This window comes from Symphalangus syndactylus, chromosome 14, assembly GCF_028878055.3.
Source record: "Symphalangus syndactylus isolate Jambi chromosome 14, NHGRI_mSymSyn1-v2.1_pri, whole genome shotgun sequence".
Taxonomy (NCBI): domain Eukaryota; kingdom Metazoa; phylum Chordata; class Mammalia; order Primates; family Hylobatidae; genus Symphalangus; species Symphalangus syndactylus.
The window spans coordinates 103,857,467-103,880,748 of NC_072436.2; the positions used below are offsets into that span (position 1 = coordinate 103,857,467).

General features: G+C 37.3%; 1 protein-coding gene across 1 annotated transcript in view; it reads left to right on the forward strand.

Moving 5' to 3' along the window:
- The window catches only part of CEBPZ (CCAAT enhancer binding protein zeta), a 28,832-nt gene that overhangs the window by 2,025 nt on the left and 3,525 nt on the right, over window positions 1-23,282 (forward strand). Inside the window, exons 2-13 of the mRNA XM_055243663.2 lie at window positions 357-1,849; window positions 4,959-5,190; window positions 5,801-5,981; window positions 7,924-8,012; window positions 11,378-11,431; window positions 12,000-12,102; window positions 12,210-12,278; window positions 13,460-13,526; window positions 14,471-14,568; window positions 16,016-16,073; window positions 16,366-16,562; window positions 17,324-17,407. Of these exons, the coding sequence (XP_055099638.1) occupies window positions 357-1,849; window positions 4,959-5,190; window positions 5,801-5,981; window positions 7,924-8,012; window positions 11,378-11,431; window positions 12,000-12,102; window positions 12,210-12,278; window positions 13,460-13,526; window positions 14,471-14,568; window positions 16,016-16,073; window positions 16,366-16,562; window positions 17,324-17,407 (2,725 nt within the window). The remainder of the gene's footprint in view (window positions 1-356; window positions 1,850-4,958; window positions 5,191-5,800; window positions 5,982-7,923; window positions 8,013-11,377; window positions 11,432-11,999; window positions 12,103-12,209; window positions 12,279-13,459; window positions 13,527-14,470; window positions 14,569-16,015; window positions 16,074-16,365; window positions 16,563-17,323; window positions 17,408-23,282) is intronic.

The window sequence follows — 23,282 nt, forward strand, 5'->3', positions numbered from 1 at the left end:
TTTTTCTTCCAATTTATAATTTGTATTTTTTTCCTACATCAAAAGGATAGGAATTACTTGTATTTTTTTACTTTGATAGGAATTGCTTGTATTTTTTTTCCAATTTATAATTTGTATTTTTTTCTATATCAAAATAAAAAGTGTATGTGCGTGTGTGTGTGTGTGTGTGTGTGTGTAAAAGAAAGAGAAGGATAAATTTACTTATCCTTTCCTTTGTGGACCCTGAGTTTTATGTCAAATTTGAAAAGATTTTTCCAGTTCTGAAATTATTTTTAAAATTATGTTGTGTTTCCTGTTATTTTATGGTTTTATTCTTCACATCTGTAATGTATTTTTAACTTATGTTTTTAATGCAGCAAGATTACCTTATGCTGGCTACTTTGGATGAGAATGAGGAAGTGATAGATGGAGGCAAAAAAGGAGCAATTGATGACCTTCATCAAGGTGAATTGGAAGCATTTATTCAAAATCTTAATTTGGCGAAGTATACAAAAGCTTGCTTAATTGAAGAAGATGAACCAGCTGAAAAAGAAAATTCCAGTAAAAAAGAAGTAAAAATACCTAAAATAAATAATAAAAACGCAGCAGAAAGTCAAAGGACATCAGTTAATAAGGTGAAAAATAAGAATAGGCCAGAACCACATTCTGATGAGAATGGCAGTACCACACCAAAAGTAAAGAAAGATAAACAGAACACCTTTGAATTTTTTGAGAGACAGACTTTGTTACTTAAGCCTGGAGGCAAATGGTATGATCTGGAGTATAGCAATGAATATTCTTTGAAACCCCAGCCTCAGGATGTTGTATCTAAGTACAAAACCCTTGCTCAGAAGCTGTATGAGCATGAAATCAACTTATTCAAAAGTAAGACGAATAGTCAAAAGGGAGCCTCTTCTACCTGGATGAAGGCAATTGTGTCATCGGGGACACTAGGTGACAGGATGGCAGCCATGATTCTTCTTATTCAGGATGATGCCGTTCACACACTTCAGTTTGTAGAAACTCTTGTGAACCTTGTTAAAAAGAAGGGCAGCAAACAGCAGTGCCTTATGGCCTTGGATACTTTCAAAGAATTGCTTATCACAGACCTTTTGCCAGACAATCGGAAGCTGAGGATTTTCAGCCAGCATCCTTTTGACAAACTGGAACAGTTGTCCAGTGGCAACAAGGACTCAAGAGATAGAAGACTGATAGTATGGTATTTTGAACACCAGCTGAAACACTTAGTGGCTGAATTTGTGCAGGTCTTAGAAACTTTGAGTCATGATACATTAGTAACCACTAAAACTCGAGCCCTTACCGTGGCTCATGAGCTGCTTTGTAACAAGCCTGAGGAAGAAAAGGCTCTTCTTGTGCAAGTGGTAAATAAACTGGGAGATCCTCAGAACAGAATTGCCACAAAAGCATCCCATCTGTTAGAGACATTACTTTGTAAACATCCCAATATGAAAGGAGTTGTGTCTGGTGAAGTAGAAAGGCTACTCTTCCGCTCAAATATCAGCTCCAAAGCTCAATATTACTCAATTTGCTTTTTAAATCAAATGGCTCTGTCCCATGAAGAAAGTGAACTGGCTAACAAATTAATAACTGTTTACTTTTGCTTTTTTCGGACTTGTGTCAAAAAAAAAGATATTGAATCAAAAATGCTTAGTGCCCTTTTAACAGGTGTGAATAGGGCATACCCTTATTCCCAGACTGGTGATGACAAAGTGAGAGAGCAGATTGACACACTGTTTAAAGTGTTGCATATTGTGAATTTTAATACCAGTGTGCAGGCTTTAATGTTGCTTTTCCAAGTAATGAATTCTCAGCAGACAATATCGGATCGATATTACACAGCATTATACAGGTAAGAACATACCCTTCCAATATGAGACATGAAATAATAACTTGATGTAGTACAGCACAAGCAGTGCCCTCTGTGGGGCAAGAGAAAGAGTTAGAAAATTTGGTTTTAGGCCCCCTCAGCAGCTTGCTACCCGCCACCTTCAAGTAAGTCACTTAATCTTTGTTTCCCTGATGGGCACAAATGATATTAGATGCTTCGAATACATTTTTCATTTTGAGAAGTTGTAAAATACAGAAAAATACCCAAAAGAATCATTCATATCTACCACCTAGTATTTCAGAATTAACATTTTGCTATATTTGTTTTAAATCTTTTGGGATATTAAAGAAATAAAATTGCAGATATAATTGCAGTTTCGGTCTTCCCATTCTCCTCAGTCCTATATCTTTTCCCTGCTGTCTTTCACACAGTTGAATGCATTCACGCAGTAACTCATTCAACAAGTATTTTCTGAGTGCCTGCAGTATGGTGCCATGCTCTAGGTGCACAGGAGGCATAGCGAACAGAAATCCCACCCCTGGAGGCGCTCACATTCATACTGGGGGAGGTGGCAGAGAGGGGAGCTGTGGTAAACAAAGTATGTTAAGTAGAGAGTTTTGGGGGGTGCAGGGTGCAGGGTTTTTTTTGTTGTTTTTTCATGGAGATTAAGATTTTCTTTACTGAATTTTGCAACTCACCCATTGAGGCATCATATTTTCAGCAATGTGTAAACAGTTTGGAGCTGTTTAAGAGACAGTCGAACATAGCAACTGTGTTCAAGAAATTAATATATTTCCTTCTGATTCATTTTTATATTTTTACATAGATATATCTTGTGAGAAAATGTAGAGTGGTGGTTAGTATCTTAGGCTTAAGCCACGCCACCTGGGTTTGAGTCCCTGCCATTAGTTTTCTGTGTAATTTTGGGCAAATTACTTGATCCCCACTAAAAACCTATTGGTAGACATAATTCATCCCATGTTATCATCCCTAAGTGGATTTGTCTGTAGGATGGAGAGAAAAGCACCTATCTCATATGATTATTATGAAGATTTTGAAACTTGCACAAGGTTCTACAGCTTTTAAGTGACAGAACTGGGGCTTTAATGAAGGTTGGGAGGTTATGTGTTTTAACCCATGTAATCTTTCTATGTATATTAAGTGCTTAACAGTGCCTAACACATAGTGCTATGTGAAATGTTGGCTGCTAGCCTTATTACTGATACTCATCCATGTTTCTTTAGTTTAATCCTCTTAACAGCTCTCCAATCTGTGAGGTACAATAATTTATGCAAGGTCACACAGATATTAAGAGACCAAGTTAGGTGGCAAGTCCAGGTCCACTTGCTGTAGAGTTCATGACATTTCATAGCACTGATTGCTCTGGTCCACTAAAAAGACTCTCGGAAGCCTTTCCACAACTCTTTGAAGTAACATACTTAACATTGTTAATTTGAAAAGAGTTCCAAGGCTGAAGATGTAGAGGTTTCAGGATCTTGAGTTTTGTTTTTGTTTGTGTTTTTGTTAGTTTGTTTGTTTGTTTTGAAGGGGGGTGGTTTGATTATTTTGAACTTTTGATGGTCATAGGAATTTTTAATTTTTAGAAAGTGTTTGGAATCTATTAGAAAACATTTTTCTGTCTCTATTTAACATCATAGTCTAACATCCTGAGGAAGGGTAAATTTTTAAGTTTTTGAAATTACTATTTGCCAAAAGCTCTCACAGGTGAAGTTTCTTAACAGGCCTTTAGGCCTTCTTAAAGTGTTTGTTTGCTCTTGGTTTTATTAAGAATCCTTCACATTAAGAAAACCCCTAGTTAATTGAGGGATAAAAGAAATGACATGATTTGGTTTTCAAAAACATTTATCAAAACATTAGGAAAATATTTCATGAAATGATAGAGACATGTCTCTAAATTCTTCTCAGATGTTTCTGTTGATGTGAGATGGAATTTATGCCTAAAAATAAATTGCAAAATGGATGGAAATGTTGGAAAATTTAAATGTAAAGAGAGAAAATTGAATAATCCAGAATATCCCAGAATATTACCAAAAGGGTGATATTTCCCAGAGTATTCAGAGGAATAGGAAAGTGCTTCACAAGCTTAAGTATTTTTCATTTCTAGTATTAGTAGGAAAAAATTAATGGAAATGCTTAACACAAAGGAAGTAATGATACCAGGTGTTAATATAGCTAATCTGGAGGATTGTGTTAATTCTGGGTGTCCTAATATCTGCAGGTCTAGACCGGTTGGGGACATGTGTAGGATTCAGCACCTAGGATAGGGAATTTTTAAAGTATCATGAGATCAGAGTAGAGCAGCCTACAGAAGACAGACATTAGGGAGAGACAAGCACATAACAGCTAAATAGGTTCAAGTATTTGGAAAACTGTCATGTAAAAGTATTAACTGCCAGGCACTGGGGTTACAACAGTGAATAACACAGGCATAATCCCTATTTCATTGGACCTTGGGAAAGGCAGGAAAACCAAGTTTGTGAAACTATGAAGAACACAAACGTGGGACTGAGAGACTAATAGAAGAACCAATTTTGGATACTGTGGACATGCAGAGAGTTGGAGAGAAGCACTCTGGGCTGTGAAAATAGCGTGTATGACATTGGACTAGAGTTTCTCTGAAGTCCTTAGAATTTAATTTTCTGCTGTTCATCTATGGTCTTCACTAAAATCATAAAGAGGCAGCCTCTGGTCTCCCTGCTAGTAGGTAGTTATACAAGGACAAAAACCCAAATCTTCTAATGTTCTGCTTTCATGGGTCAGTTTTCACTATCTGGTTTTAGATTAGCTTTTCTGGTGGGGTTCTATAAATACTGTTAGGGCTGTGCCCTGTTGATATAGAAAACAGAAAAACACTTGGAAAAGAGAAGAAAACCACACACTCAAAAATGCTTATTCCTATGGCTGTTGTTGTTGGTTTTTCCTGGTGCCATCATCATCCTTTTCTGGTCATTGACTTCCATCTTACCTCTTAGGGCAGGGTCTCTTGTTCTAAAATAAGCAGCAAAGTTATCCCTGACTAAGATGAAGTTAGTAGCTATTTCTAATATCTGACCATTGGTTGTGGAGATGGTTTTATACATAAATATTTGACTTTGGTTTTGTTTTGCAGGAAGATGTTGGATCCAGGGTTGATGACGTGTTCCAAGCAAGCTATGTTTCTTAACCTTGTCTACAAGTCTCTGAAAGCTGACATTGTGTTGCGCCGGGTGAAGGCTTTTGTGAAGAGGTTACTTCAAGTTACTTGTCAACAGATGCCACCATTTATATGTGGAGCTTTATATCTTGTGTCTGAGATCCTTAAAGCAAAACCAGGTTTAAGAAGCCAACTAGATGATCATCCGGTATATTTTACAACTGCTTTTTAAATTGAGTGGGTGCTGAAATATATTGGTTGTTTTTGTTTTGTTTTTCTTTGCTTCAAATGACAGTAACCTAGTTCTCTGGAGCATATGAGTGTGAGTTCTGGAATAGGACAAACCTAGATTTTAGTACCAGCTGTACAGTTTACTAGGTGGGCATGTTGCTCAACTCTTCTACTTGCAATAAACTGTACTATACTAGAAGCTACCATTATATGTGATTTGGAAGACTATAAAACTTAGTAGACCTCTTAAGTCTTCTTCCTTAACAATGAAATGGAAATAATAATAGTACCTACCTCATAGGGTTACCTACAAGTCAGAAATTTACTTGAGGGCTAATTGTTTTCAAGTATTAGAGTCCCTAAGGCTCAGGGGTTCTTAGCTCAAAACTTAACTGTGTTATGTTCAGAAATAAGGATGTGGTCTCCTCTCTTGTTTAAATACCATTGATAGCCATCATTTTACTTTATTAGAACTTTCACGTTTCACCAGAGTTGCAATAAGTAAAACTACATCACATAATGGAGCACAGACTTTATTGCAACTTCCAGTTGATTTATGTAGATTTATGAAACTATGCTTTTGTTAGGAGTCTGATGAAGAAAATTTTGTTGATGCAAATGATGATGAAGACATGGAAAAATTCACTGATGCAGACAAAGAAACAGAGATAGTGAAAAAACTTGAGACAGAGGGAACAGTTCCTGAAACTGATATAGAAACCAAAAAACCGGAGGTTGCTTCCTGGGTGCACTTTGATAATTTGAAAGGTGAGTTTTTTTCATCTTTATTCTCTTGAATTTTTAAACCAGGGCGTTTGTTTCTCTTTGATTTTCATAGAAACTAGCATTCTACCATTTTATTTACTTATTTGTTTATTTATTTATTTAGATAGAGTCTCACTCTGTTGCCCAGGCTGGAATGCAGAGGCGTGATCTCTGCTCACTGCAACCTCTGCCTCCCAGGTTCAAGTGATTCTCCTGCCTCAGCCTCCCAAGTAGCTGGGATTACAGGCATGTGCCATCACACCTGGCTAATTTTTGTATTTTTAGTAGAGGTGGAGTTTCACCATGTTGGCCAGGCTGGTCTCAAACTCCTGACCTCAGGTGATCTGCCTGCCTCAGCCTCCCAAAGTGCTGGGATTACAGGCGTGAGCCACTGTACCTGGCCCACAGTTTCTTAAAGTAATGTTTTAGGGATAGAAAACTTTCGGTTCAAGATAGAAACTTTAAGTGATTTTCTATACACACACCAAACTAAATTAAAAGTCTATTAATAGAATGTTAGAGTAAAAAAAAATCTTAGAAATGCAGCCTCTTCATTTGAGGCTGTGAAGAAAACACCAGCCTTGAGGTTCGAGAAATGTGGTGCCAGACCCATTTCTTCAACTTGCTTTGGGACTCACAGTCAAATTAATTCACCTACAAATTTCAGTTTGTGAAGTACAAAAGAGAAGTCTGATAGCCGCCAGAAAAGTTTGAGAAGAATCCATCAGTTCCCCTGAAGACTAAACTGAGAATAATCCTTTAGAAGGATGAAGAGCGTGTGTGTTGGAAGGTAGTTAGTTCCTAGTTTGTTCTGAAAATCTTTGTTTAAAATTTTTTTAATCCTGAGTTTCTAAAAACATGAAGATAATGTCAGACCTGTTCCAAGTGAGAATTATTTCTGGGCATACTTTCATAACAAATATTTGAAGCAGTCTAAAGCTCCAAAAGACTTTAGACCTAGTTCATCTTCAGATTATTTCCATCTTAATGTTTCCAACCTCTTTGACCCCAAAATGGGCACCTTTTGTTGCCATTTAGAAAAGGGAGAAGTTTGGGGTTTTTTGGTTTGGTTTTTGTTTTTTTGAGACAGGGTCTCACTATGTCACCCAGGCCAGGCTGGAGTACAGTGGGCCATTATGGCTCACTGCAGCCTCAAACTCCTGTGAACTCAAGCGATCCTCACACCTCAGCCTCCCAGGTAGCCAGGACTACAGGCTCATGCCACCAGGTCTGGCTAGTTGTATTTTTTGTAGAGACGAAATCCCACTCTGTTGCGCAGGCTGGTCTCGAACTCTTGGACTCAAGCAGCCTTTCCACCTTGGCCTCCCAAAGTGCTGGGATTATAGGCATGAGCCATTGTGCCCAGCCAAGGGAGAAGTTTTGAAGAAGTTTTGAAGGGAGCTTTTACTTACTTACTTTTGAGTCAGGGTCGTGCTGTGTCACGAAGGCTGGATCACAATGGCATGATCTTGGTTCACTGCAACTCCCGTCTCCTGGGCTCAAGTTATCCTCCCACCTCAGTCTCCCGAATAGCTGGGACTACAGGCACACACCACCACACCTGGCTAGTTTTTTTGTTGTATTTTTTGTAAGAGATGGGGTTTCACCATTTTGCCCAGGCTGGTCTCGAACTCCTGGACTCAAATGATCCACTGGCCTCAGCCTCCCTAAGTGCTGTGATTACAGGTATGAGCCACTGCACCTGGCCTTAAAGAAAGCTTTTGGTGTTTGGGATAAATATGTTCCCGCTTTATTCAAGAGCAGATGCTAGCTCAAGTACCAAGACAAATTCTTGAGGGAGCTCAGAGTTTTTAATCTAGGTTGCTTGGCCAAGTAAGAATGTTGGAGATATCTGTTGAGAATATTAATGGTGGTGCTTTTAATGACCCCTTGGGCTAGGAAGAAAGCATTTGAGAAATCGTATTTTTTTTTTTGTTATTCCTAGGTGGGAAACAGTTAAATAAATACGATCCATTCAGTAGAAACCCTCTGTTCTGTGGAGCTGAAAATACAAGTCTTTGGGAACTCAAAAAGGTAAAATAATTTCAAATTGTCTTTTATTCATATATGATATGTATATATATATATATTTTTTTTTTTTTTTTTTTTTTTTTTGAGACAGAGTCTTCCTCTGTCACCAGGCTGGAGTGCAGTGGCATGATCTTGGCTCACTGTAACCTCCGCCTCCCAGGTTCAAGCCGTTCTCCTGGCTCAGCCTCCCAAGTAGCTGGGATTACAGGCGCCCACCACCACGCCCAGCTAATTTTTGTATTTTTAGTAGAGACAGGGTTTCACCATGTTGGCCAGGACGGTCTTGATCTCCTGACCTTGTGCTCTGCCCGCCTCGGCCTCCCAAAGTGCTGGGATTACAGGCGTGAGCCACTGTGCCCGGCCTATGCTATATATTTTTGCCCTTGAGGATGTAATGCCTTGAAGTTTTTGTTTTTTTATGATAATTATAAGCATTAATAAACATTAAAAGTCCACATTTGGGGGAAGATACTATGTGAAGTGTTCATTTTGTAGAAAATCTTAAGTGTGCATGTAAAATAAGGATGTTATTATACATGGGTTATAACTGTTGCTTTTTGTAGGTAGATTATTGCATATAGAGTTGAGAAAATGGATGAATTTTGCTTTATTCATTAGATATCTCTGAAAAGTTTTGTAATAAAATTTTTTGCAAATAAAGTTACTTTTCTGAATTTGTAAGAGGAATTCATATTTCTAATAACCTTTCTGTGACTTTTTGTGTAAAGCCAGTAAGTATCTTATGCAGCTATTCTCAAAGTGCGACCAGACCCTTAAGAGTTCCTGATACCTTTTTAGTGAGTCGGCCAGGTCACAGCTCTTTTCATAGTAATACCAGTACATTATTTGTTTTCATCACTGTGTTGACGGTGGCACTGATACCATAAAAGAAATGATAGGTAAAACTGCTGCAGCTTATCCTGAATAAAGACAGCACCAAGCTGCATCAGAAGCCATTATATTCATCACTGCCACATATGTGCAGTTAAAAAAAAAAAGCCAGTATAACTTAAGAATGATGACACAGGGAGAATTATTGATTTTAGTATCTTGACCTTAAAGTAACATGTCTTTTTAGTATTTCGTGTGCATACATAGCAAGTATGCGTAACATACCTCTGCTGCCTCCCTATAGCGTGAAGGTTGTCATGTGTCTCAAGGACAAGTGCTTACCAGTTGTTGCAAGCTCATCTAGCTGCTCTTTCATGAAAGACTGACTGACAAACTAGTTATTCAGGTTTACGTATTTGGGAGATATTTTCTTGAAAATGAATGAAACAAAAAAGCTGGCAGTATTTGTTGTCAGCAATAAAATTCAAAAATAAAGCTTTCGAGCAAAGATTAAAGTTTTAAAAATCTTGTAACCACCACCTTGAGCTTGACAGTTTCTCAATTTGTAAAACTTTACTGATGAAATCAGTGGTTCTAACAATGTGATTTTTGTGGTAAAATATAACGAAATGTGCCAATGTTTGGAAGGACCGCATATGGTATTTTTCCAATGACCAATGCACAATGTTACAAATTCTTTTTTTTTTTTTTTTTTTTTTTTGAGACGAGAAGGTTCTGTCGCCCATACTGGAATGCAGTGGCGTGATCTCGGCTCATTGCAGCCACTACCTCCTGAGTAGCTGGGATTACAGGAGCATGCCACCATGCCCAGCTAATTTTTTTATTTTTAGCACAGACAGTGTTTTGCCATGTTGTCCAGGCTGGTCTCGAACTCCTGACTTCAGGTGGTCCACCTACCTCAGCCTCCCAAAGTGCTGGGATTACAGGCGTGAGCCACTGTGCCACCTGAATGTTACAAATTCTTGAGTGAATAAACGATTGATTCAAAGTAAACCAAATAATTTTAAGTAGCAAGTACCAAAAGCCAATTGAATATGGGTTTCAGATTCCATACTACAACTATCTTTGGTTTTGGTATAGTACTAAAGAAGAAAATTCACAGCTATGTGAAAGACTATTTTCTACACGTGTGAGGCCAGATTGTATATTTCAACATGGAATACAGAAGCAGATGAAATAATCCACTCTCTTCTGCTAAGCCAGACATTAAAGAGATTTGCAAAACTGTAAAATAATACCACTCGCTATATATTTCGTCCTGAAGCATAATTATTTTTCTTTTTTTTTTTTTTTTTTGAGACAGAGTCTCGCTCTGGCTCCCAGGCTGGAGTGTGGTGGCGCGATCTCAGCTCACTGCAAGCTCCGCCTCCCAGGTTCACACCATCCTCCTGCCTCAGCCTCCCTAGTAGCTGGGACTACAGGCGCACACCACCACGCCCGGCTGATTTTGTGTATTTTTAGTAGAGGCAGGGTTTCACCGTGTTAGCCAGGATGGTCTCGATCTCCTGACCTCATGATCTGCCCGCCTTGGCCTCCCAAAATGCTGGGATTACAGGCGTGAGCCACCGTGCCTGGCCGCATAATTATTTTTCATAAATATGCTACTTATTAGTATGTAGTAGCTTTATTGTTTTTTGTTTGTTTGTTTGTTTTGAGATGGAGTCTTGCTCTGTCGCCCAGGCCAGAGTGCAGTGGCACCATCTCAGCTCACTCCAAGTTCCGCCTCCCAGGTTCACGCCATTCTCCTGCCTCAGCCTCCCAAGTAGCTGGGACTACAGGCGCCCGCCACCACACCCAGCTAATTTTTTGTATTTTTAGTGGAGACAGGGTTTCACCGTGTTAGCCAGGATGGTCTTGATCTCCTGACCTTGTGATCCGCCCGCCTCGGCCTCCCAAAGTCCTGGGATTACAGGCATGAGCCACCGCGCCCGGCCACTTTATTGTTATTTTTAATGGACCTATAAGTATTTACAATTTTTCTGTTTATTTTTATAACATAGGTGTCTGTAGATATAAACCTGTTAAATAGAAACTGATGAAATTTTTGGTTTTTAAATGTAGGAAATGGTCCTGAGACCAAAATGTTTTGAGAATCACTTTTTTAATGTATTGGCTTACATTTCAAATTTTTGCATTTTCTTTTTTGTTGTTGTTGAAATAGAGTCTCACTCTGTCACCCAGGCTGGAGTGCAGTGGCGCCATCTCAGCTCACTGCAGCCTCGACCTCCTGGGCCCAGGCAATCCTCCCACTTTAGCCTCCTGAGTAGTTGGGAGTACAGGCGCACACGCACCATCACGCCCTAACGATTTTTGTACTTTTTGTAGACATGGGTTTCGCCATATTGCCCAGCCCAGTCTCAACTTCTGGGCTCAAGCAATCTGACTGCCTGAGCCTCCCAAAGTGCTGGAATTACAGGTGTGAGCCACCACACCCAGCCCAGTTTTCTTAAATAAGCTATAAATATACTAAGAGTCGACCTTAGAAATATTGATATTATTCACATTTTTCTTTTTAGTTATCTGTGCATTTTCATCCCTCCGTGGCCCTTTTTGCAAAGACCATCCTTCAGGTGAGTCTAAAATAAATCCAAAGATGAGAAATAAGAAAAAAAAGTATCATTTTAGATAATCAATAATTGATGATACACTGTTTTCTCTAACAGAGAGAATCTTGTACATTTTACTGCTCGTATAAAGGAGCAGTGACTTGTTTCATACAGAGTAGCAGATAACTTCTCCCACTCTGAGATGGGTAGAAGCAATAAGACATTGAAAGCCACAGCGGTTATTTATTTATTACCTTCTAGCTCCTCTCCTGGAGAAAGACTGCCTCACTTTCCCATTTGCTGTGTTTGCCACTTCAGGGTTTGGTTCCTGATTAATGGTTAGATGGCCTACATTATTAATATTAGTCTATCCATCAAATCAACATTACATCCTAGAATGTGTATGTATATGTATCTGTGTGTTTAATTTTTTAAGTATAATGTACATGAGAGAGATATTTGAAGAGTCATTTATTGCATATTTGTATCTTCAATACAGTGTAATAGAAATTATCTTTTTCTTCTTTTTTCTTACCTGGATGAAACAGATATAATTTGAATTAAGTTTTTAAATCCCCCCTCCACTTTTCAGGGAAACTATATTCAGTATTCAGGGGACCCACTGCAGGATTTCACTCTAATGAGATTTTTGGATCGATTTGTATACCGAAATCCAAAGCCCCATAAAGGCAAAGGTATGCTTCTATTTAGTGAATTATTTCGCTTTCATTTTTAATACATAATAAACAATATGAGCTAATAACTAGGTTTTGCATTATACTGTCATAATTTTACATTTCAGAAAACACAGATAGTGTTGTGATGCAGCCGAAAAGAAAACATTTTATTAAGGATATTCGTCATCTTCCTGGTAAGTATAAAGCTTAGACAGTTGAAACTGAAAACACAATATAAGACAAAGATGCGTAAATTGTGTTATTCTTTGTTCTAATTTATCAGAATAAAACCTGAGCATCAAAGACATTATCCATCTTTTTTTCCAAGAATAGGTATTCTTAAATCTACTGTATCTGACTGGGCCTTTTGTTGTTGTTGTTGTTGTTAACTTTATTACAGCAAATTTGAAACATATCCAAAGTAGACAAAATAGTATGATGAACCCCCCCATTACCATCACCCAGCTTTGACAGTTATCACCATTTTATCATCCATAGCTTCATCAACAACCCCTATGTATATAACTATTATTGCTTACAATTCAGACCATCTTAAAGATCTCTAATATTAGCTTAGCAGCACAAAAACCCACAGCTGGTTTTGTCACAGAGCATCATTTTAAACTTAATAACCTACTTCTATATTTGCTAGCCATCTTCGGAATCTGAGTCTGTTGTTCTATTCAAAGCAGACATTTCTTTGCATACCAGATCTCATCTTCCTTTTGTTCAGAGACTAGGATTACGTTAGACCTTATAGATCATTTAATTTCCAGTGACTTACTTCACAGAGGTCCAGAGACATAAAAGGACTTACCCACAGTTAGTAAGTTAGAATTAAAAGCCAAATCTCCTTTTACTCAGGATGAGTCAGCTATTTTTATTCTGAAGAGGTAAAACTAATTTCTTGTAGTTCGTTATTTCTTAGTTTTCCTCAGTATAAAGGAAAACTCTGTTTGCTTCCTGTTTATTCCCAGAATGGCAAGCATTAATGGCAAGCTTGTCATTTTTTGAGCTGAAAATGACAAGTTTAAAGTGATTATTTATTAAAATAACTCTTTGAATTTTTTGTTTCTCTTGAAAGTTGGGTCCTGGATGCAATTGAACAACAGTAAGAGAACCCTGTTATTTCACTGTAACCGCACTGACAGCTATGTACTGCCTACTTTATGCTGTAGCCAGTGAAGTTTCAAACATTGGGTCTTCTCCAGACTTTTTCAGAGATTGTCCCTTGCACTCCAGGGTCCCTTCTGTCTACCTTCCTCACAATTCTGTGATTTTTAGAATTACAGATTATGCTGTATTTTGTCTTAAGAGCTTGAGTAACATAAAGGGGATTGCTATATTGTTAAAATGTTTAAATTTATTTTTGTAGTGAACAGTAAGGAGTTCCTTGCAAAAGAAGAAAGCCAAATACCAGTGGATGAAGTGTTTTTCCACAGGTACTATACCTAATATAGTTTCATTTGGGGAAACTGCTAAAATTTAAATTTTTAGATTTCATAAAATGCTTTATTTTATGAAATAATCTACTAGTTCAATAATCTACTACTATGTGTTAATAGACCATGGAACATTAGTGGGAGAAGTGGCCTTAGTTTTAAATGCTTCATTTTATGAAATCTAATCAGCATATTTTGAAAAGATGAAAGGATATGTCTATGTTTGTTAAGAAAATTTACGAATCAGTCATTTTGCTAATCTTAATATATCTTAGTAAAACTAAAGTAAATTTGGGAGTTTTGTTAATTTAGCATATAAATTTTGTTTTATGCTTCTGACTTTTTGGAATTTAGCCTTTAATTTCCTTTTATAATAATTTTCTTTATAGGCTTAAAATCTACCTTTAATATAGATTTTAATATAATACTTTAAAATCTAAGTTTAATATAGTGATAACTCATGGGTAATTTATCCAGACCATGGCCCTTAGAATGGATTCAGAAAAATTCAGTGCACTGCTATAGAAATAAGTCCTAAACCAACTAGTATCATAACCTAATGCCTTATGATAGTAAAGTACCTCTTATCTCATCTGGTTGAGTGGTTAATTAGGTTTGATTTGGCTTGTTTTTTAAAATCATTTAGAATGAATAATTTTGAGGGTTTGATTACATCTGTAAATGGCTAAGTTTTGCTGTATTCTAATATAAGAATAGGGCTGATAAAATATTATCTTTGAAATGTATTACACTTAAAAGATTCCAGCTACTTTTTATTGAGTTAAACTGTTTTCTATATATTAGATACAAATTTCAGTCATTTATTTCCAATTGAGTATACTTAAGATTTTACAGTTGTGGTTTGCCACTGGTCATAGGTGCTTTGATTATAGTAAGATTAGACCTTTAATAAAATTGTCAAATATATAACATGAATATTATAGGTATTATAAAAAAGTTGCTGTTAAAGAGAAACAAAAACGGGATGCAGATGAAGAAAGTATAGAAGACGTGGATGATGAAGAATTTGAAGAGCTGATGGGTAATTTGTTTTGTTGACTCTTTGTAAAATAATCTACTACTATGTGTTAATAGACCATGGAACATTAGTGGGAGAAGTGGCCTTAGTTTTAAAAAATCATTTAGCTAAGAATATCATGCAAATCACAGTGGAAGATTAAGAAATATTTGGGGCCAGGCACTGTGGCTCACACCTGTAATCCCAGCACTTTGGCAGGCCGAGGCAGGAAGATCGTTTGAGGTCAGGAGTTCGAGACCAGCCTGGCCAATATGGTAAACCCTGTCTCTACTAAAAACCCAAAAAAATGAGCTGGGCATCGTGGCATGCACCTGTAGTCCCAGCTACGCGAGAAGCAGAGGCACGAGACTCGCTTGAATCCAGGAGTCAGAGGTTGCAGTGAGCCAAGATTACGCCACTGCACTCTAGCCTGGGTGACAGAGTGAAACCCTGTCTCAAAAAAAAAAACAAAGAAATATTTTTATGATATATGGTAATTCACCCACATTTGCACCAGAAAAATACATGATTTGTGCTTTGGATAGTCCATATAAGAAAACCTTTATATTTGCTTAAGTCTATTCATTGTCACAGCCAAATCTCATGTGAAATAGAAATCCTTTTTACTATTCATAATCTATTATAGTATATCAGTACTAATTGATAGCAATAGTCTACTGTTTGATCTTTTTTATCTTTAATCCACAGAGCTAGAGAAATTTTGATTGAAACTTAATAGACTTAAACAAAAAACATGGTAAATTGGAAAGACTTACACTGATTTCACGTTACATATTTTTTTGTTGTTGTTTTTTGGGGTTTTTGTTTGTTTGTTTTGAGACAGGCTCTCTCTGTCTCCCAGGCTGGAGTGCAGTGGCACAGTCACAACTCACTGCAGCCCTGCAGCCTAGACCTTCTGGGCTCAGGCAATTTTCCTGCCTCAGCCCCACCAGTAGCTGGGACTACAGGTACATGCCATGATGCGTGGCTAGTTTGTTTTTGTTTTTTTGTTTGTTTGTTTGTTTGTTTTTCTAATAGAGATAGAGTCTTGCCATGTTGCCCAGGCTGATGATCACTCCACCTCAGCCTCCCAAAGTGCTGGAATTACAAGCATGAGATGTTACATATCGTATCACACCTATTAAAAATTAGCACTTAAGTAGTTCTAATAGAGTAAAAAGGAGCTAAATATCATTTTATTTGATATTGATCCTCATTCCATAAAAGAACTGTAGAAAGAGCCGAAATTAACTGGATCCTTCTTTAGTTTTGGGATTTAACTAAGATCAGTATTTCACAGGTTTGTATACATTACTAAGACACACTAGCAACAGTAACATTTATATTGTTTTGGTGTTCACTTGTCATAAACAGCAGAATCATGACTGTTAGAATAATTGATTCAGATACAAGATGTATGTCAAGCTTGTCACTCTTTGTTGTATCTCACAATTTCTATATTCTCTGGCAGACACATTTGAAGATGATAACTGTTTCAGCTCTGGAAAGGATGATATGGATTTTGCTGGGTAACATACTTCTATCTTCTCCTCCCTATTCTAGCATTTCTCAAATTGTTGTCCCTCAGAACAGTAGACCACAGAACTATATGATAAAGGGGAAATGTATTCAAGTAAGTTTGGGAAGTGGATACAGTACCTTCATCTTTGACCTTTATAAAGCACATTATTATTTACTCTGAGCAGTCTGCAAAGCTTTCTCCTTCTAAGTCATTTAATAGCCTACTGCCCTAGTAGTCAACAAAACACTACTTTAGAAAATACTGCCTCCTCTTGTATTACAAGTTGTGTTTTTTTCCAGCAATGTGAAAAAGAGAACAAAAGGAGCTAAGGATAACACATTAGATGAAGATTCAGAAGGTAGTGATGATGAACTTGGTAACCTGGATGATGATGAAGTTTCTTTAGGAAGTATGGATGATGAAGAATTTGCTGAAGTTGATGAAGATGGAGGAACATTCATGGATGTGTTAGATGATGAAAGTGAGAGCATTCCAGGCAAGCATTTTTTAAAATAAGACATAAACTGTATCTTCCTCACTTTCTTAGCCTTAAGTTTGTTTTTCTGCTAAAGGTTTTTAATATAGCCCTGTGTTTAAATTAATACTCATGTCAGCCAGAAACTTAAAAGGACCTTTTCCCTTCTTGTTTGGAGCTGAAGGGTTTTTATTGTGTGTTACGTGTGTTTTCTTTTAAGCAGCTTTTTGAGTTTTGGACTTTTACTTTAACCAGCAACTAGCTTCTCTGTACAATACATGTTGAGCTGAATGCTGCCATTTTTTAATAGTAATTAGCAGTTTATAAAAGTTAATCAGTATTCATCATAGCCCAGCATAGATGAAGGTGAATATTTTATCTTGTTGTAAATTAGCAAGGAACACCCAGAATTGTCTCTAGACTGTTGTCTGACCTTTCTGTCCTTCCACATACCTCCAGCATGCACATGCCTGCCCAACATTCTTCTACTTATTCTGAACCACAGGAGAAGTTTCTTGTTTTAAGGGGTTTTATATTATTTGGTCTTATTAATGAAGCTATTTAAAAAATTTTGTACTTGCACAAAATATTAGAACTGTGCCAATTCTTAGAGTCTTGCTCTCAGTCTGTCCTCAAGCCTATGCTAGTGGAATTACAAAACCCACATGGAATAGCAGTATAGTGCCTTACCATCAGAATAAAGATTTTAGCATATCTTGGAGTAATATTTTCCAGTCCTATTGTTTTTCAATTGCTTAATAGCAAATTTTTTCGTGTACCAGAGCTTGAAATCCACTCCAAAGTCAGTACTAAGAGAAGCAAGAGAAAAGGTACAGATGATTTTGACTTTGCTGGCTCATTTCAAGGTAAGAAAATGCATTTAATATCTTTTAAAAGCAGTGTCCATGTGAAGGGTGTCATTATCATTTTGGGAAATGAACTCTCCTAAATTTAGTTAATAAAATTCAGGGGTGGTGGGGGTTCTTTTTAAGAAAGATGTTAAGTGGAAATTATTTTCCACATTTTGAATTGTTTCTCGCATTCAAATATCTCTAGATCATCTTTTCATTCACTTTTTTAAAATTTGTTATCATTATTTCAATTGTTTTTGGGGAACAGGTAGGGTGTTTGGTTACCTGGGTAAGTTCTTTAGTAGTGATTTCTGAGATTTTGGTGCACTCATCACTCAAGCAGTACACTGCACCCAATGTGTACTCTTATCCTCCACTGCCTCCCACTCTTCCCCCCAAGTCCCCGGAGTCCATTATATCATTCTTAAGCCTTTGCATCCTCATTGCTTAGCTCCCATTTATAACTGAGAATATAGAATGTTTGGTTTTCCATTCCTGAATTACTTCACTTAGAATAATGGTCTCCAGTTCTATTCAGGTTGCTGCAAATGCCATTATTTCTCTCCTTTTTATGGATGAGTAGCATTCCATGGTATATGTATACCATATTTTCTTTATCTACTCATTAGTTGATGGGCATTTAGGTTGGTTCCATATTTTTGCAGTTGCAGATTGTGCTACTATAAATGTGTGTAAGTGTCTTTTTTATATAATAACTTATTTTCCTCTGGGTAGTACCCAGTGGCGGGATTGCGAGATCAAATGATAGTTCTACTTTCAGTTCCTTAAGGACTCTCCATACTGTTTACCATAGTGGTTGTACTAGTTTACATTCCCACCAGCAGTGTAGAAATGTTCCGTTATTACCACATCCATGCCAACATCTGAAATTTTTTTTATTTTTAAATTACGGCCATTCTTGCAGGAGTAAGGTGGTATTGCACTGTGGCTTTGATTTGCATTTCCCTGATAATTAGGGATGTTGAGCATTTCTTCATGTTTCTTGACCATTTGTATATCTTTTGAGAATTGTCTGTTCATATCTTTAGCCCACTTTTTGATGGGATTGTTTTATTCTTGCTGACTTTTTTGAGTTCCTTATAGATTCTGGACATTAGTCCTTTCTCGGATGCATAGTTTACGAAGATTGTGTCCCACTCTGTGGGTTGTCTGTTTACTCTGCTGATTATTTATTTTGCTATGCAGAAGCTTTTTAGCTTAATTAAGTCCCATCTGTTTTTGTTGCATTTGCATTTAGGTTCTTGGTCTTGAACTCTGCTTAAGCCAATGTCTAGAAGAGTTTTTCCAATATTATCTTCTAGAATTTTTATAGTTTCAGGTCTTAGCTTTAGGTCTTCAATCCCTCTTGAGTTTTCTGCATAAGGTGAGAAATGAGGATCCAGTTTAATTCTCCTACATGTGGCTTGCCAGTTATCCCAGCACCATTGGTTCAATAGGGTGTCCTTTCCCCACTTTGTTTTTGTTTACTTTGTCGAAGATCAGATGGTTCAAAGTATTTGACTTTATTTCTGGGTTCTCTGTTCTGTTCCATTGGTCTACATGCCTGTTTTTGTACAAGTACCATGCTATTTTGGTAACAATAGCCTAGTAGTATAGTTTGAAGTTGGGTAATGAGATGCCTTCAGATTTGTTCTTTTTGTTTAGTCTTGCTTGGCTATGCAGGCTCTTATTTTGTTTCATATGAATTTCAGGATTGTTTTTTCCTAGTTCTGTGAAGAACGATGATGGCATTTTGATGGGAATTACATTAAATTTATAGATTGCTTTTGGCAGTATGGTCATTTTCACAATACTGATTCTACCCATCCATGAATATGGGATGTGTTTCCATTTGTGTGTGTCTGTGGTTTCTTTCAGCGGTGTTTTGTAGTTTTCCTTTTAGAGATCTTTCACCTCCTTGATTAGGTATATTCCTAAGTATTATTATTATTATTATTATTATTATTATTATTATTATTATTATTTTGGCAGGTGTTGTAAGGGGGGTTGAGTAATTGATTTGATTCTCAGCTTGGTTGCTGTTGGTGTATAGCAGTGCTACTGGTTTGCATACATTGATTTTGTATCCTGAAACTTTGCTGAATTTATTTATCAGATCTAGGATCTTTTTGGATGAGTCTTTAGGGTTTTCTAGGTATACTATCATATCATCGGTGAATAGCGACAGTTTGACTTCCTCTTTACTGATATGAATGCCCTTTATTTCTTTCTCTTGTCCAGTTGCACTGGCTAGGATTTCCCGTACTATGTTGAATAGAAGTGGTGAAAGTGGGCATCCTTGTCTTGTTCCAGTTCTCAGGGGGAATGCTTTCAACTTTTCCCTGTTAAGTATAATGTTGGCTATGGGTTTATCACAGATGGCTTTCATTATTTTTAAGGTACGTCCCTTCCATGCCAATTTTGCTGAGGGTTTTAATCATAAAGGATGCTTGATTTTGTCAAATGCTTTTTCTGCATCTATTGAGATGATCATATGATTTTTAATTGTTTATGTGGTGTATCATATTTATGGACTTGGTGTATGTTAAACCAGCCCTAGATCCCTGGCAAGAAACCCACTTGATCATGGTGTATTATCTTTTTGATATGCTGTTGGAGTCGGTTAGCTAGTATTTTGTTGAGGGTTTTTTGCATCTGTGTTCATCAGGAATGTTGGTCTGTAGTTTTCTTTTGTTATGTCATTTCCTGATTTTGGAATTAGGGTGATCTTGGCTTCATTGAATGACTTAGGGAGGATTCCCTCTTTCCCTATCTTTTGGAATAGTTTCAGTAGGATTGGTACCAGTTCTTTGAATGTCTGATAGAATTCAGCTGTGAATCCATCTGGTCCTGGACTTTGTTTTGTTGGCAATTTTTTTATTACTGTTTCAGTCGTGCTACTTGTTATTGGTCCGTTCAGAGTTTCTATTTCTTTCTGGTTTAATCTAGAAGGGTTGTATATTTCCAGGAATTTATCCATTTTTCTCCAGGTTTTCTAGTTTTTGTGCATAAAGGTGTTCATAGTAGCCTTGAATGATCTTTTGTATTTCTGTGGTATCGGTTGTAGTATCTCCCATTTCATCTCTAATTGAGCTTATTCGGATCTTCTCTCTTCTTTTTTTGGTTAATCTTGCTAATAGTCTACCAATTTTCTTTATTTTTCCACAGAACCAGCTTTTTGTTTCATTTATCTTTTGTAGTGTTTCAGTTTTATTTAGTTCTGCTCTGATCTTTGTTATTTCTTTTCTTCTGCTGGGTTTGAGTTTGATGTGTTCTTGTTTCTCTAGTTCCTTGAGGCGTGAGCTTAGATTGTTTATGCTCTTTCAGACTTTTTGATGTAGACATTTAATGCTGTGAACTTACTAAATGTAGTGCCACTTTTGTTGTATCACATAGGTTTTGATGGGTTGTGTCACTATTGTTCAGTTCAAAAAATACTTTAATATCCATCTTGATTTCATTGTTGACACAAAGATCATTCAAGAGCAGATTATTAAATTTCCATGTATTTGTATATAGTTTTGAGGGTTCCTTTTGGAGTTAATTTCATTTTCTTAAGTTTATTGAGACTTGTTTTGTGGCCTACCATATGGTCTATCCTTGAGAATGCTCCGTGTGCTGATGAAAATAATGTATATTCTGCAGTTTTTGGGTAGAATGTTCCATAAGTATCTGTTAAGTCCATTTGTTCTACGGTATAGTTTAAGTCTATTGTTTCTTTGTTGACTTTCTGTCTTGATGACCCTGTCTAGGGCTGTCAGCGGAGTATTGAAGTCACCCACTATTATTGTGTTGCCATCTATCTAATTTCTTAGGTCTAGTAGTAATGGTTTTATAAATTAGGGAGCTCTGGTGGTAGGTGCATATATATTTTGGATTATGATATTTCTTGTTGGACTAATCGTTTTACTAGTATGTAATGTCCCTCTTTTTTTTTTAACGGTTGTTGCTTTAAAGTCTGTTTTGTCTGATATAAGAATAGCTACTCCTGCTTGCTTTTGGTTTCCATTTGCATGGAGTATCTTTTCCCACCCCTTTACCTTAAGTTTATGTGAGTCCTTATGTGTTAGGTGAGTCTCCTGAACACAGCAGATTCTTGGTTGGTGGTCCAATCTGACATTCTGTATCTTTTAAGAGGAGCATTTAGGCCATTTACATCCAACGTTAGTATTTGAGATGTGAGGTACTGTTCCATTCATCATGCTAGTTGTTGCTTGAATACTTTGATTTTGTTGTTTTTTAATTGTGTTATTTTATAGGCCCTGTGAGATTTAGGTTTTCAGAAGGCTCTATTTTGGTGTACTTCAAGGTTTTGTTTCAAGATTTAGAACTCCTAGGCTGAGTGTAGTGGCTCACGCCTGTAATCCCAGCACTTTGGGAGGCCCAGGCGGGCATCACCTGAAGTCAGGAGTTCAAGACCAGCCTGGCCAACATGGCAAAACCCCATCTCTACAAAAAATACAAAAATTAGCCGGGCATGTTGGTAAGCCCCTATAATCCCAGCTACTCAGGAGGCTGAGGTACAAAAATCACTTGAACCCATTAGGCAGAGGTCGCAGTGAGCCAAGATCGTACCACTGCATTCCAGCCTGGGCGACAGAGCAAGATTCTATCTCAAAAAAAGAAAAAACAAAGATTTAGAACTCCTTTCAGCATTTCTTATAGTGCTGGCTTGGTAGTGGCAGAATTCTCAGCATAGATCTCTCTCCTTCATTTATGAAGCTTAGTTTTGTTGGATACCTTTTAAGGAGACTAAACACATCGCCACACGCTGTTCTGTCCATCCATGTGGGAGCTGGACGTTAGTCCTGTCCCCTTATCCGCCATTTTCCTCCTCAGCACAACAGATCAACATGTTTGCCTCTTCTCTGTTTTGTTCTCTCCAGGGCCCCAGCAGATTGGATGGTGCCCACTCACATTTGAATGCATATCTTCCTTACCTAGTCCAGAGATTCACATGCTAATCTCTGCTCATTCATTTTTAAACCATTCAATTATAAAAGCCTTGGAGTTTTCAGACACCTGTTAGCTTTTTCTTTTCTCAACCATTATTTGCCATTTGACCCTTGCAGTAATCCATGCTCCTTTATTATGATATGAACTCTTCTTTCTGCTAATTGTTTTTTAACATTTTTAAAAGTATTATCTTACAAGATTATGCTTCACAGTGTAACACAAGGTGCTAATAAAAGAAAAAAGTGCTGTATCAGGTGACAGTCTTAAGATTTTTGATAAAAATGTAGAAAGCACTATACATACTTTGCCTCCAGTGCCTCTCTGGCTTCTGCTTACTGCTAAATACTGATGACTAAAAATAGATCTGCAAAGTTAAATAATAATAATGTTTTAAAAAGTTTCGTGCGCGTCCGTATGAAGAGACCACCAAACAGGCTTTGTGTGAGCAACAAGGCTATTTCACCTGGGTGCAGGCGGGCTGAGTCTGAAAAGAGTCAGCTAAGGGAGATAGGGGTGGGGCCGTTTTATAGGATTTGGGTAGGTAAAGGAAAATTACAGTCAAAGGGGGTTATTCTTTGCCTGGCAGGAGTGGGGGTCACAAGGTGCTCAGTAGGGGAGCTTTTGAGCCAGGATGAGCCAGGAGAAGGAATTTCACAAGATAATGTCATCAGTTAAGGCAGGAACAGGCCATTTTCACTTCTTTTGTGGTGGAATGTCATCAGTTAAGGCAGGAACCTGCCATCTGGATGTGTATGTGCAGGTCACAGGGGGATATGATGGCTTAGCTTGGGCTCAGAGGCCTGACAAAAAGTTTCATTTACATATTGGTAGTAGTCTTTCAGAGCCTCATGCCTGCAAAATTTTATCAGCTCTTTCAAATACTGCTGTCAATTTCTTAGTCCCCTAATAACTAGATGATTTAACTGATACATAT